Source organism: Schistocerca piceifrons, chromosome X, assembly GCF_021461385.2.
Source record: "Schistocerca piceifrons isolate TAMUIC-IGC-003096 chromosome X, iqSchPice1.1, whole genome shotgun sequence".
In the NCBI taxonomy this organism is placed as follows: Eukaryota; Metazoa; Arthropoda; class Insecta; order Orthoptera; family Acrididae; genus Schistocerca; species Schistocerca piceifrons.
In genome coordinates this window covers 761,136,245-761,150,482 of record NC_060149.1, presented here as the reverse complement: position 1 = coordinate 761,150,482, position 14,238 = coordinate 761,136,245, and the positions used below count along the sequence as shown (strand labels likewise).

At 40.7% G+C, this 14,238-nt stretch overlaps 1 protein-coding gene across 2 annotated transcripts in view; it reads right to left on the bottom strand.

Annotated features, from left to right (window-relative positions):
* The window catches only part of LOC124721824 (heat shock 70 kDa protein 14-like), a 192,129-nt gene that overhangs the window by 18,527 nt on the left and 159,364 nt on the right, over positions 1 to 14,238 (bottom strand). For both annotated transcript variants that reach the window (XM_047246945.1, XM_047246946.1), the window contains exon 7: positions 9,693 to 9,908. In XM_047246945.1, coding sequence (XP_047102901.1) covers positions 9,693 to 9,908 — 216 coding nt within the window. The remainder of the gene's footprint in view (positions 1 to 9,692; positions 9,909 to 14,238) is intronic.

Genomic DNA, 14,238 nt, shown 5'->3' with positions numbered 1-14,238 from the left:
TCAGATGCACTTCTGCCAATAAGGCCAGAATGCACTGTGCAGCCCAACTGCTATACTGCATGTGCATGAGACTCTTCTTGGTATTTGGGAATTGTTGAGAAGGTTATTTGTGAAGGATATGTTACAGTAAGGTCATGCATTACCGTCCTCCTATTGGCCTGATAATGATATTTGTGATGTTTCTTTCTCTCATATTCTGTGTGAAATTGATATCCCCACAGCAACATGCCGTACTTATTCTCCGAGCAAAGAGTCCTCAAAGTTGGTGGAAGAAAAGGGGTTCTAATACAAAAAAATATTATCTAAGCATTGAAAGGTCTCATCACGTGTAGTTCTGAATCAACTTGAATGCAGATTGCAGCACCAGCATTTTGTGCAGTATTGACAATATTGGTTTTTGACAAAATGTTTAAATATTATAAACAAAATGCTATGTATTTCTACATTGAGTTAATTTGGTTGTGACAGAGGTAAGAAAGTGTTCATATGTCATGTACTGTACAAGTTGCTCCATATTTTATAAAGTGTAATTTTTTTTTCATATATTGCAATTTTCCTTCAATTTGGATATTGTTATGTGTACTTATGTGTGTATGTGTGTAAGTAGGACAATGACAGAAATCTCAGCAAGGAAACCTGGTCATCAGGAGGTGGGGAGGGAATGAGAGAACCAACGGGAAATGGTCACTACACAGAGGTCATCATGTGGCGGCCAGGAACGAAGGAGGAGAGGGGAAGAGAGGAAATCAGTGGCAGAGGTGCCACATGCAGCACTAAAAGAGTAGGGGAACCATCATGAAGATGACACAGGTCATGGTCTGCAAGAAACTGGTCGAGGAGGAACCCCTGACTAGATGAAGAAGCACTGCCCCACAAAGGGTGATAGGCACTAAAATCCCAAGGAGGAGGAAGGGAGGGGTGAGTTGCCGGAGAGCATTTAGGGCAGCAGATATAGGTGGCCTGGCAGGGAGCGAGATAGAGATTGCAAACTGTGATGGCAGAGTCCAAGTGGACCCAAACGGCAACCGCTTCCAATGTGGTATGAATGAGACCCATGTACTAACAATATCCATACAGACCAACATGCAGACACCCTCAGAAGCCCTCAATGGGCCAACCTGGTTCTGACAGAAAGCACAGAACTCAGTAAGGGACAGTAAGTGAGCATTAGTAAAATGAGATTCCTCAAGAACAACACAAGCTGATGAGTGAAAGGCAATACGGGATTGCAACTCTGGGAGGTGAAGGTAGTATTCGTTACAGTTCCTCACTGAGCGGGTATCGAAATGGGAGTTGAATGGGCTGGAGCCAGTCACGTCACATAAATTTGATGTCAGACTCAGGTTGTGAGCGGGGGAGATGACACCTACAGGAGACATTGTAGGAGGGGGCCTTGTCCTGGTATTTATGTTTTCTCTTCTTCTCTTTCATAGGTTGAGGAGGGCAGAGCAAGAGGGAGAGCACGATTTGAAAGATCTAGAACTGAGAAAGAGGAGGCAACCTTGGGGCACACAGACTGTATGTCCTGTAGCCGAGTTGTGGTAGCTGATGCTGATAGGAGGGGTCACGGGAGGGACACCCGTCACTCTTGGGTGCTGAAGAAGGGAGGCACTTCTATGACCGAGGAGGTGGAGTGGCACCCAGAAGGCAGAGCGTGAGAACCACAGGGGAGGGGCCAAGCAGAGGGGGCAGGACTCTGATAAGAGACACATAAGAGGGCGAAAGGATATAACATTGGCAAAAATTGAAGACATCAACACATCGTCGATCCAGGAACTTATAGTCTTGTATCTTCCTTTCTTTCTTGTAAGCTGGGCAATCTAGTGAGCACGAAGTGTGATGGTCATGACACTTTACGGACACAGGTAGCAGAACACAGGGGCTCCCCCCCATGAAGTGGGTGGCCACAGCCACCACATAGAGGGTCTGCTGTACATTGGGAAGGCATGTGCCTGAAACCCAAGAACCAAAAGCAACTCGTGGGTGGCAGGCTATACAGGCTCACGTCACACCAATCTCACATAACCTTGACCTCTTGAGAGGGTATCTCCCCAAAAAGCCAGAATAAAGGCGGCGATATTGGTGTGGGCATTTTTACGAGCTTTCTGCACATGTTAAACAAAATGAACACACCATTGTTCCAGATTAGCCTGCAGTTCCTCATCAGTTTGAAGGATGAGGCCCCTATGGAAAATGACTCCCTGGACCATATTCAGAGACTGGTGATGTGTAACAGACAGCGGGACATTGCCAAGATGATCACAAGCAAGAATAGCTGCAGATTGGGTGGAAGAAGAACCTTTGATCGACAGGGAACCCAACTGCATTTTCCACAAAAAATAGCGCATTTGTGGGGGTGAATGTGTCCCTGTCCATCCTAGTGCAGACCCAGTAGCAGGGAAGGTGTTTCAGTCCAAGCCGGCGAGCCTGGACCTCCTCCCAGGGTGTGGCCAGGGAAGGGAAGGTGGCAGAATCATAAGAAGCAGCATTCAATGATACATTACTACTTTAAGACACGGCCATAGGAGAACGGCCAGGTTTTTGGAGCTCGATATGCCTCTTGTGCAAAGTATTCACCTCGATACCACTCACTTCGATCAGGGGCTCTCCCCATGGACGCCACCCAGCCATGACAAGAAGCATCTGGTATGGTGGCCATAGCAGTGAGTTCTGATTCTCCAGAATAACAAGCAACCACTACTAGGCATATATGAGGAGGCAACAGCTCAGGCATCAGAAGTGTCTCCTGTGTTGTCAAGGGGGTCAGTCAGATGGGTACATAACAGTCCCACCACACGCGCTGGCTAGACGTGCTGGTGATCGAAGTGGAGGGGGGCTACGGCAGGGAGGGAAGAGAGGAGGGAAGTGGGCAGAGGAATCCATGCCATAGACACTAAGGAGGGAGTTCTTCCCCAAATGGCTCACACTACAAACAGAAAATTTAGATGTAAATGGAAGGAGGATAACTGCAGTCAGCTGCAGTGGGACATTAAGTGGAATCATCTTAATGTCCCTGTGTAGCTGACAGCAGTGACCGCCCTTCCATTTACAAATAGTGTTCACAGTTGCAGTAGCTACGTTGTGTGTGTTCTTTTGAAGGAACAAACACTACGCATTCACGTAAGTCTGGACGGGCAATGGATCCACTTTCTTCAGTGTGAATGCACGAAATACATCTGACCTCCTGTGGGAAACTGAGTAGCGACGGGAGTATAATTGACAGGGACTGCAGATAGTTACCGCTTGGCGGGAGTGTGGATTGGCCGTGAGACGTACCAAAGTAGTTCACGCAGTTGCGATAATGCTGTGTCCTGGATGTCGCAATGGTTATCGCACCTCCCTAGTAAGCAGGAGATCCCGGGCTCAAATACCGATCCAGTACACATTTTCACTTGATGCCGCTGATTCCACTTAATGTCCCCTTCCAATTACATATAGTGTTCACAGCTGTGGGATCTGTGTGGTGTCTGTTGCTTCAAAAGAACAAACACTACACACTCATATAAGAAAATTTAGAAGTGGGGTCAAACCACAAAGAGGGACCAATAACGCCAAAAAGGATGAAAGAGAAAAAGCGAGGGAAACAAAACTGCAAGGAATACAGGAAACCAGATGGATAGCCAGGTCGACGTAAATAAGATAATCGAGGAAGGGGGAGGAGGTGGCAGCGGGGAAGGAGAGAAGGCAGTGAAAGGACACTGGGAAGGAACTGCAGCCCAGGAAGGAAGAATGGTTTGCAGTAACTTGGGGCCCTGTGAGCACCATGCACGAACTCATGGAAGAATTCTGAGCCCCCTGGGGCATGTTAGTTGAAGTGTGCAGGGGCAGTGGGTTACCAAATAATGAGGCCAGGATGATTATGGGACTGGATGATGTGTTTTCAGGATGACTCATCTGCAACTATTGCTTGGTAGTCATACTGACATAAAGGATTGTCCTGCGTTTGCAGCAGAGTAATGGCTGCTTTCACAGGTTGCCTGGCTTCTGATGGGGTAGGAAATGCCTGTGACAGGACTGGAGGAGGTGGTGCAGGGTGGATGGATTGGGCAGGTTTTGCAGCTTTGTCTGCTACACGGATATAATCCCTGTGTCAAGTGGTTGGGAGTGGCATAGGGATGGACTAGCATGTTGTGTAGGGTGGATAGGTGACAGAACACTACTTTAGGAGGGGTAGGAAAGATCTTGGATAGAATGTCCCTCATTTCAGCGTAGGATGAGAGATAATCAAAGCTCCGGGGAAAGGTATATTTCAGTTGTTCCAGTCCAAGGTGATACTGGGTGACAAAGGGGGCGGTTCTTTGTAACTGATTTTTTGGGTGGTGGAAGGATTGAGGGTGTGTGAGGATATGGCACAGGAAATCTGTTCATTGACTAGGTTCAGTGGGGTGGGGGTGGGGTTGAAACTTATCTACATTCCTTCACAACCTTAACGCCTTTTCCTCCCCTACGTTTCACCTGGTCCTTCTCTACCAAACGTGTACCCTTCCTGCATGCTGACATCCACCTCTCTGATGGCTCCATCCACACTTCTGTCCACATTAAACTGACTAACCACCAACGATACTTGTATTTCAACAGCTGTATCCCTTTCACAAGAAAAAAATCTCTCGCATGCTGCGTAGCCACCCAAGGATGACCTATCTGCAGTGGTGAGAACCCCCTTGCTCAACATGCTGAAGCCTTCACAACGGTTTTCACAGACACATGATACAACCCCCATCCCCAAACCTAGTCCACAAACATATTTACTGTGCCATTGCCTCACACATCCCCAATCCTACCACAATCCCTACAAGTCAGTTACAAAGCAGCACTTCCCTTGTGAACCTGCATCACCCTGGCTGGAACAATGGAACCATATCCATCGCCAGGGCTATGATTATATCTCATCCTGCTCTGAAATGAGGGACATCCTACCAGAGATCCTTCCCATCCCTCCTAAAGTGGTGTTCTGTCGCTCACCCAAACTACAGAACAGCCTAGCCCATCCCTATGCCAACCCTAACTCCCAACCCCATGACACAGGGATTATATCCCTGTGGCAGACCAAGGCCCAATCCAAGCACCCAGCATGTTCTACCCCCATCACAACCACTGCATCTGCCGCAAAACAGCATTGGCACCATTAGTCTATTTTGTGTGTGTGTGTGTGTGTGTGTGTGTGTGTGTGTGTGTGTGTGTGTGTGTGTGTGTGTGTGTGTGTTTTATACTCTAACTCTTCAATGGATAACTACAAAAGTCTGCAAGTGTTCTTTCTTTTGTCTGTGCCTGTCAACATCCCAACACTTCTGCTTTTCATCGAGTGGTCTTTAATCCTAAAGTTTAAGTTCTTTATGTGACGTAAATTTCAACAATTCCATTTCAACTAGTTTTCCACTATAATTATTAGCTTTTTACCTCCTTATATGAAATACCCTTGTTTATGACAATGTGAACTTAAGTTTTCTTCTTGAAATATAAAAATGGACTGTTATCACATCAAGGAATTAGTTATATTTAAAAACAAAGATGATGTGACTTACCAAACGAAAGCGCTGGCACGTCGATAGACACACAAACAAACACAAACATGCACACAAAATTCTAGCTTTCGCAACCAGCGGTTGCTTCGTCGGGAAAGAGGGAAGGAGAGGGAAAGACGAAAGGATGTGGGTTTTAAGGGAGAGGGTAAGGAGTCATTCCAATCCCGGGAGCGGAAAGACTTACCTTAGGGGGAAAAAAGGGGTATACACTCGCGCGCGCGCGCGCGCACACACACATATCCACCCGCACATACACAGTCTCACAGTTTTGTGACTGTGTATGTGCGGATGGATATGTGTGTGTGTGCGCGCGAGTGTGTGCCCGTCCTTTTTTTCCCCCTAAGGTAAATCTTTCCGCTCCTGGGATTGGAATGACTCCTTACCCTCTCCCTTAAAACCCACATCCTTTCGTCTTTCCCTCTCCTTCCCTCTTTCCTGACGAAGCAACCGCTGGTTGCGAAAGCTAGAATTTTGTGTGCATGTTTGTGTTTGTTTGTGTGTCTATCGACGTGCCAGCGCTTTCGTTTGGTAAGTCACATCATCTTTGTTTTTAAATATATTTTTCCCACGTGGAATGTTTCCCTCTATTATATTCAAGGAATTAGTTATATAGTAATATCTACATCTACATCCATACTCTGCAAGACACCTGATTGTGTGTGGCGGGGGGTACCTTGAGTACCTCTATCGGGTTCTCCCTTCCATTCCAGTCTCTTATTGTTCGTGGAAAGAAAGATTGTCAGTATGGCTCTGTGTGGGCTCTAATCTCTCTGATTCTATCCTCATGGTCTCTTCGCGAGATATACGTAGGAGGGAGCAATATACTTTTTGACTCCTTGGTGAAGGTTTGTTCTCCAAACTTCAACAAAAGCCAGAGCAAACAAACAAAGACCAACACGCATCAATTAAACAATCAGAGGAAAACGAAATCTTAAGACAGCCACCAGAACAAGCACAAATAGAACACGAAGAGACACACGTGTTAGATATAGAAGAGAAATTTCAGCTGACATATATAGAATACAAAGACACAAATACAGACATCAGACCATTCTTGCATAGACCGCCAAATAACCCACAAGTCGAAACAACAATAAAAACTATCAACAAAATCATACACAACAAAATAAATGAAAATACAACTATGGAAGAGTTGCAACTACTGGTTTATATAGGAGCACTCACTACACTAAATATACACACTAGGCAGAGATCAGAACAAACCAATACACAGAAGAAACCCACAAAACCAGCATGGCAACACAGGCTACAGATCAGAATAGAAAAACTGAGAAAAGACATCAGACAGCTAACACAATTTATAAGAAATGAAATATCAGACAAAAAACGAAAAAGGTTAGGTAAAATCTCACAACAAGAAGCAATAGAGCAATTAGATGAAAAGAAGCACAAATTACAAGCATTGGCCAAACGACTTAGAAGATACAAAAAAAGTGAAAATAGAAGGAAACAAAACCAAACATTCAACACAAACCAAAAGAGATTTCACCAAACAATAGATAACACACACATTAAAATAGACAATCCACCAAACATAACAGACATGGAACACTTCTGGAGCAACATACGGTCAAACCCGGTACAACATAACAGGCATGCACGATGGATACAAGCAGAAACAGACACATACAAGATGATACCACAAATGCCTGAAGTGATAATTTTGCAACATGAAGTCACCCAAGCAATTAATTCTACACACAATTGGAAAGCCCCTGGAAATGATAAAATAGCAAATTACTGGCTAAAGAAGTTCACCTCAACACATTCCCATTTAACTAAATTATTTAACAGTTACATTGCAGACCCCTACACATTCCCTGATACACTTGCACATGGAATAACCTATCTGAAACCTAAAGATCAAGCAGACACAGCAAACCCAGCTAAATATCGCCCCATAACATGCCTACCAACAATCTACAAAATATTAACTTCAGTCATTACACAGAAATTAATGACACATACAACACAGAACAAAATTATAAATGAAGAACAAAAAGGCTGCTGCAAAGGAGCATGAGTATGTAAAGAGCAACTGATAATAGATACAGAGGTGACATATCAAGCTAAAACTAAACAAAGGTCGCTACACTACGCATACATTGATTACCAAAAAGCCTTTGATAGTGTACCCCACTCATGGTTACTACAGATATTGGAAATATACAAAGCAGATCCTAAATTGATACAGTTTCTAAACATAGTAATGAAAAACTGGAAAACCACACTTAATATTCAAACAAATTCAGATAACATCACATCACAGCCAATACAGATTAAGCGTGGAATATACCAAGGAGACTCATTAAGTCCTTTCTGGTTCTGCCTTGCTCTGAACCCACTATCCAACATGCTAAATAATACAAATTATGGATACAATATTACTCGAACATACCCACACAAAATCACACATTTGCTATACAAGGATGATCTAAAACTACTGGCAGCAACAAATCAACAACTCAACCAATTACTAAAGATAACAGAAGTATTCAGCAATGATATAAATATGGCTTTTGGAACAGATAAATGTAAGAAAAATAGCATAGTCAAGGGAAAACACACTAAACAAGAAGATTACATATTGAATAACCACAGTGACTCCATAGAAGCAATGGAAAAACAGATGCCTATAAATATCTAGGATACAGACAACAAATAGGAATAGATAATACAAATATTAAAGAAGAACTAAAAGAAAAATATAGACAAAGGCTAACAAAAATACTGAAAACAGAATTGACAGCAAGAAACAAGACAAAAGCTATAAATACTTATGCTATACCAATATTGACCTACTCATTTGGAGTAGTGAAATGGAGTAACACAGACCTAGAAGCACTCAATACACTTACACGTTCACAATGCCACAAATATAGAATACATCACATACATTCAGCAACAGAAAGATTCACATTAAGCAGAAAGGAAGGAGGAAGGGGATTCATCGACATAAAAAACCTACATTATGGACAGGTAGACAATTTAAGAAAATTCTTTCTATAACGAGCAGAAACTAGCAAAATACACAAAGCAATCACTCATATAAATACATCGGCTACACCACTGCAATTTCATAACCACCTTTACAACCCTTTAGATCATGTAACATCAGCAGATACGAAGAAAGTAAATTGGAAATAGAAAACACTACATGGCATGCACCCGTATCATCTAACACAGCCACACATCGATCAAGACGCATCCAACACATGGCTAAGAAAAGGCAATATATACAGTGAGATGGAAGGATTCATGATTGCAATACAGGATCAAACAATAAACACCAGATATTACAGCAAGCATATTATTAAAGATCCCAATACCACAACAGATAAATGCAGACTTTGCAAACAACAAATAGAAACAGTAGATCACATCACAAGTGGATGTACAATACTAGCAAATACAGAATACCCCAGAAGACATGACAATGTAGCAAAAATAATACATCAACAGCTTGCCTTACAACATAAACTTATAAAACAACACGCTCCCACATACAAGTATGCACCACAAAATGTACTGGAGAATGATGAATACAAATTATATTGTAACAGAACCATTAGAACAGACAAAACACCACCACATAACAAACCTGACATCATACTCACCACTAAAAGAAGAAATTAACACAACTAATTGAAATATCCATACCCAATACAACAAATATACAAAAGAAAACCGGAGAGAAAATTGAAAAATACATCCAACTGGCTGAGGAAGTCAAGGACATGTGGCATCAGAATAAAGTTGACATCATACCAATTATACTATCAACTACAGGAGTCATACCACACAATATCCACCATTACATCAATACAATACAGCTACATCCAAACTTATATATACAATTACAGAAATCCGTAATTATTGATACATGTTCAATTACCCGAAAGTTCCTAAATGCAATATAACATATACCGTACAGTTAAAAGGAAGTGACGCTTGATCAAGGTCCGCGTCACGTCCCATTTTTAACCAGACTTAACGTCTGAGAAAGTAAAGAAATAATAATAATAATAAAAGTATTTACGCACACCAACCATTCAAAGCCACTCAAGAAGTTCCTAACTGCTGATCTTCACAAGGAGATCATGTGATGATATAGGACTAAATCAGAACTACACTAACTGAGTTCCTTACCTTCATAAAAATTGATTTTGTTACAACTGGGATATCATATGATAGATGATCACAACCTGGGTCAAATGGTTCTTTCAGATAACTACCATGCTTCGCAGCACCCAGGGCAATCAGTTCATCGGGATTTACACTACATAATAACTCTGAATTGGGAAACATTTCTGAGACAGATTGCTGAATTATCGGGATTTTCGCAGATCCACCGCACAGGAGCACCTAAAAGAAATATTTCAGAATTCTGTAGTACACTCATAACATTAGTAGAAATAAGGAAAGGTCTGAAAAGTTAAATAGACATATAAGAGGAAGCTTATGTAACTAGTAACATAAATCTTACTCTGGTCAATATAGTAATTCTTAAACAATTCAGTAATGTGTAATCAAACAATGGAAACTCCAGAAAAGAATATCAGCAATGTAGGAAAAGACAGATTGCTACTTACTGTGAAGAAGAAACAACAAGTTGCAGACAACACAATTAAAAGACACTCACTTATAGCTTTTGGCCACAGCTTCATAAGTAGAAGGCAAAACACACACACACACACACACACACACACACACACACACACACACACACACACACACACACAGCCACCATTTCCAGCATCTCGGGCCACAATGCTTACGGTAAGTAGCAATCTGTCAGTAATTTGTAAGCTATTTAGCATAACTATAACAGAGTCATGCTGTTTCACTTTATGGATCATTCTGTCCCAAAACTGACGCAGAACAATATATTTCAATAACCAGGTGCTACAATGATGCATCCGTCAGGAAACGAATTCTTGTATACAAATGCTGGAAAACAATAGCGCGCCATCCACTAAGACAAATCTCATACAAACATTATACAAAATCTCAGGCAGAATCATGGACGTATATTAAAGGTGGATGATGTACAAAAAGTGCAAATGGATGATGAGAGATCGTTCATTTACTTGCTGTACAAAAATAAGAGAACGGTTTGCTTCAATTTGTATTTCGTCTTCATTACAAAAAAACGGAGACACTAGTATTTGAAGAGATCATAACAGAGGTGAAATGATATGTAAAGTAGCACACTTTGTTTGACAGAAACAGCTTTGTGTTTCACAAGTGAGTCAATGGAGGAGCAGCAGCAATGCTAGACAATTTGCAGTATGGTATCACTTATAAATCCTCATGCTCTCTAGAGACAGCATCACAATAAGCATGTGCAGTGCAACAAAGAACAACAATTGTATGATGCCTCTTCCCCATATTTTGACTCACTGAACAGTCAATCACAAATTTATTTCAAATCAACTATACCTGTTACCAATAAGGATGAGAACAGCTTCATGTGTAAGACATCTCAAAATATAAACACAAAAGGTATAAATCTGACAGAAAAAACTACTTTACAAGACAAATAAATGTTAGTTTGAGTTGATATCTTCCTTCTAAATGAAGCTCAGCAATCTACGTACATCACAAAAGACACAATATACAGAATATACTGTATGAGCTACAAAAGGTACATGGCCTAGCCAAAAGAGCAGCCAATTTTCCTTTATATCAGTGTCAATGTGTGCTGGATGTACATCAGTGCACATGACCATTTTCATACATGTCATGGCATTCACACAGCAAACTCTCCACAGGGTATCTACTGTAGACAGTGGAATAAGTCTTATAACATTGGAATAGAACAATTATGGAACACACAGATCTCTTACAGGGTGTATACGGGGACAAGGAGAAAAAATTCCTGGATCTCCCAGTGAAAAATACATTTTCTCCCGTGTGGAAATACACTTTTTCCCTGTTAAGTGACATTATACTTTCCGTCAGAACTGTAAAACTTGTCAATCCTTTGAACGGATATGGTTTTATACAGCAGCATAGAATTTCTCAGCACTTTACAAAATGAAACTCAGGGGGAAAAAAACACGTTCTGGGAAGATCTTTGATGGGCAGCAACATGTATGCTGCATATTTTTGTATTAAGAAAGTATAAATTCGAATTCCACCAAAGGAAAAGTTGATGGCTTAAGTTAATATCCATAGTGTTGCTACACGAAAAGCAAAGCTTTCACATAGAATATTTGTCTCGAATATTAATAAGCTACAGGAGAAGCTAAGCTTTCACATATAATGTTCATCTGTTTAGTGCATGTTCCACTTTAAGATACATCACACAAATACGCCAGTAAAATTTTTAATACCGACATAAATCTCTGATCATCTGGGCTCAAAATTCTTCTAAATGGCTCGTCATCGAAGAGTTGCTTTTTAAATGAGAGCAAACACTCTGCGATTTAAGAAATTCATTGTACATTCTTGCACATAGTTCCGTTTGCGTAAAAGGAAATTTACTTTGAAAATATCGCTTTTCGAACCGCAATTCTCAATATTTTCCTGCGACCTGTTAAAAATAGATTCATTTCAGCAGTTGCCAGAGAGCACCAGATAAGAGGCGTCACCACGCTTGCACAGCTACGGTGACGTAGGAAGCCCGTATGTTCGTACATGTAAAACATTAAAAGATCTTTCTTACATTATGTCATAAGAGAAACAAGACATCAGAGGACACACCAAGAGCATCGGAAGTTCGTGAACCATACTAAAAAGCATAGTTTGACTTAAAGCGCACATTCGCATGTCCAGATTCCCAATGATGTAGGCCTCAACATCATATTAAGCTTTTCAGTGTGGTTTACAGGATGTAAATTTTCTTGGAGTACCTGTACTGTATTATCTCATGTTTTGATCTTTATTATGGCATAATTCCGTACATGCTAGAAGATGGAATCGTGCACTTGAAATGCAGTGAACAGTTGAAACTAGCCAATGGAGTGGAATTAAACACTGCGTGTCAAATTTACTGCCTCAGCAGGAAAGCTTAATAAAAGCCAAATTTCTTTAGAAAACCGACAAAAATAACTACACTGTTCTGCAAGGTGATTAATGCTTGACTGTCAGAAAGGTGGAAATAAAATAAATTCTGAAACTAGTAACACATTTTAGCCTACCATAATTATGTGAATGTATTTTAATTCACTTGATAGCTCCCAACCACAAATCTGTCTTGTTTTCATTTGACGTGAAAGCAGTAAACGAAGAGGAAACACAAAAATCACTAAACGTAAACACCTGTCACGTGGAGACCCTCCACTATAGCTCAGACTGCTCTGCACACATAAAAAAAAAAAAAAAATTCAAAAAAGTTCATTTTGTAGCGCACATCTTTCTGAAGAGTCTGATACATAAAACATATATCTGAGAGGAAATGTAAGAGATGTTATTTGGTCTTAAGTGTGCCGAAGTGCAGTGCCACGCCTCTTCAAACAACATTCTTATACCACACATCACTGTATTTCGCTCTGTGTAGCTCAAAGGTGTATATTTTGTAACGGATCCCATCAAACTATTTCAGGACTGTGGAAATTAAAATTCCTGTAGTGTCTCTCCTCCTCCCAGTCAGCCGGTTTGACATTCTGCCCCTCTTATTTTTAAAAAACATCCAATTAATACTGGATGGGATTATTTGTAACCAGGAGAACGAGAACTACTCAGAAAATCAGGACTCTTTATTACCTATTAGCTAATAACTTGCTCTTCTGTGTGACATAAAATTAAATATAGGATACCTAAAACCAGTAAAGACAAGAGACATGCAAGACAGTACACATTTCTTCAATCCTTAGGTCCTAGTGATTTTTCTCTCTAATCTTGCTACAGCTTTACATGGTGTGCTTTCCTTTCTGCGAAAGAGCTATTACCTCATCAAAGTTTGTCAAACATTTTGCTACATTTTGCTACATGATAAATCGAAATGTCGTCTAATACTGAAAAAGCTGTTAATACAAATAGTACCCAAGAATGGTGTGGTTTCTCAATCTAACTACATCTGTTTTGTCACTGTTTCCTGGATAAAACGAAATAGGCCATTCCAATACTGCAGCAATTGTAACACACACCAAATAAGGAAGACTGTTTTGGCAATAATGATCATTTTTATATTACAGCAATATAATTCACGAAGTAGCAACACAAAATATCTATTTTCCTACTACAATCAAAAAGCTTTATGTTAGGAACTAGTTTCAAATTTCATTCATATGCTCCAGTTTCATGCACGAGAATAAAATTTTTGTATGAATTTGGAATCGTCATATTCTTCCATAATTTGTGTGATGTCCCCATTTCTTCTCCTTCCTCGTACTAACAAACAATCTTGTCATCACTAACTCTGTAACTATTCCTACTACTGTCAAAACTCATTCTCCGTTTAACTTTACTAACCCTGCCACAATCACTGGTTTAGTTATCCAGCGATTATTCTCCGGTTAGGTGTTAGTATGTGTTCGTACAATGCATTTTCCGCACTACTCCCAGAATGGAACTTAAGCAGCTGCTAGCTCGTGACTACAACTGGCCCTGTCTAATGTAGTGATGTGGCCAAAAATTTTCCGTCAAAATTCACTTTCTTGGATACACCGAGAAGGTAATACATAAACTTTCTTACCTGTTATTCCTGTTAGTCATTTATTTCAACTCTGGTAATCTGAATCTATGGATT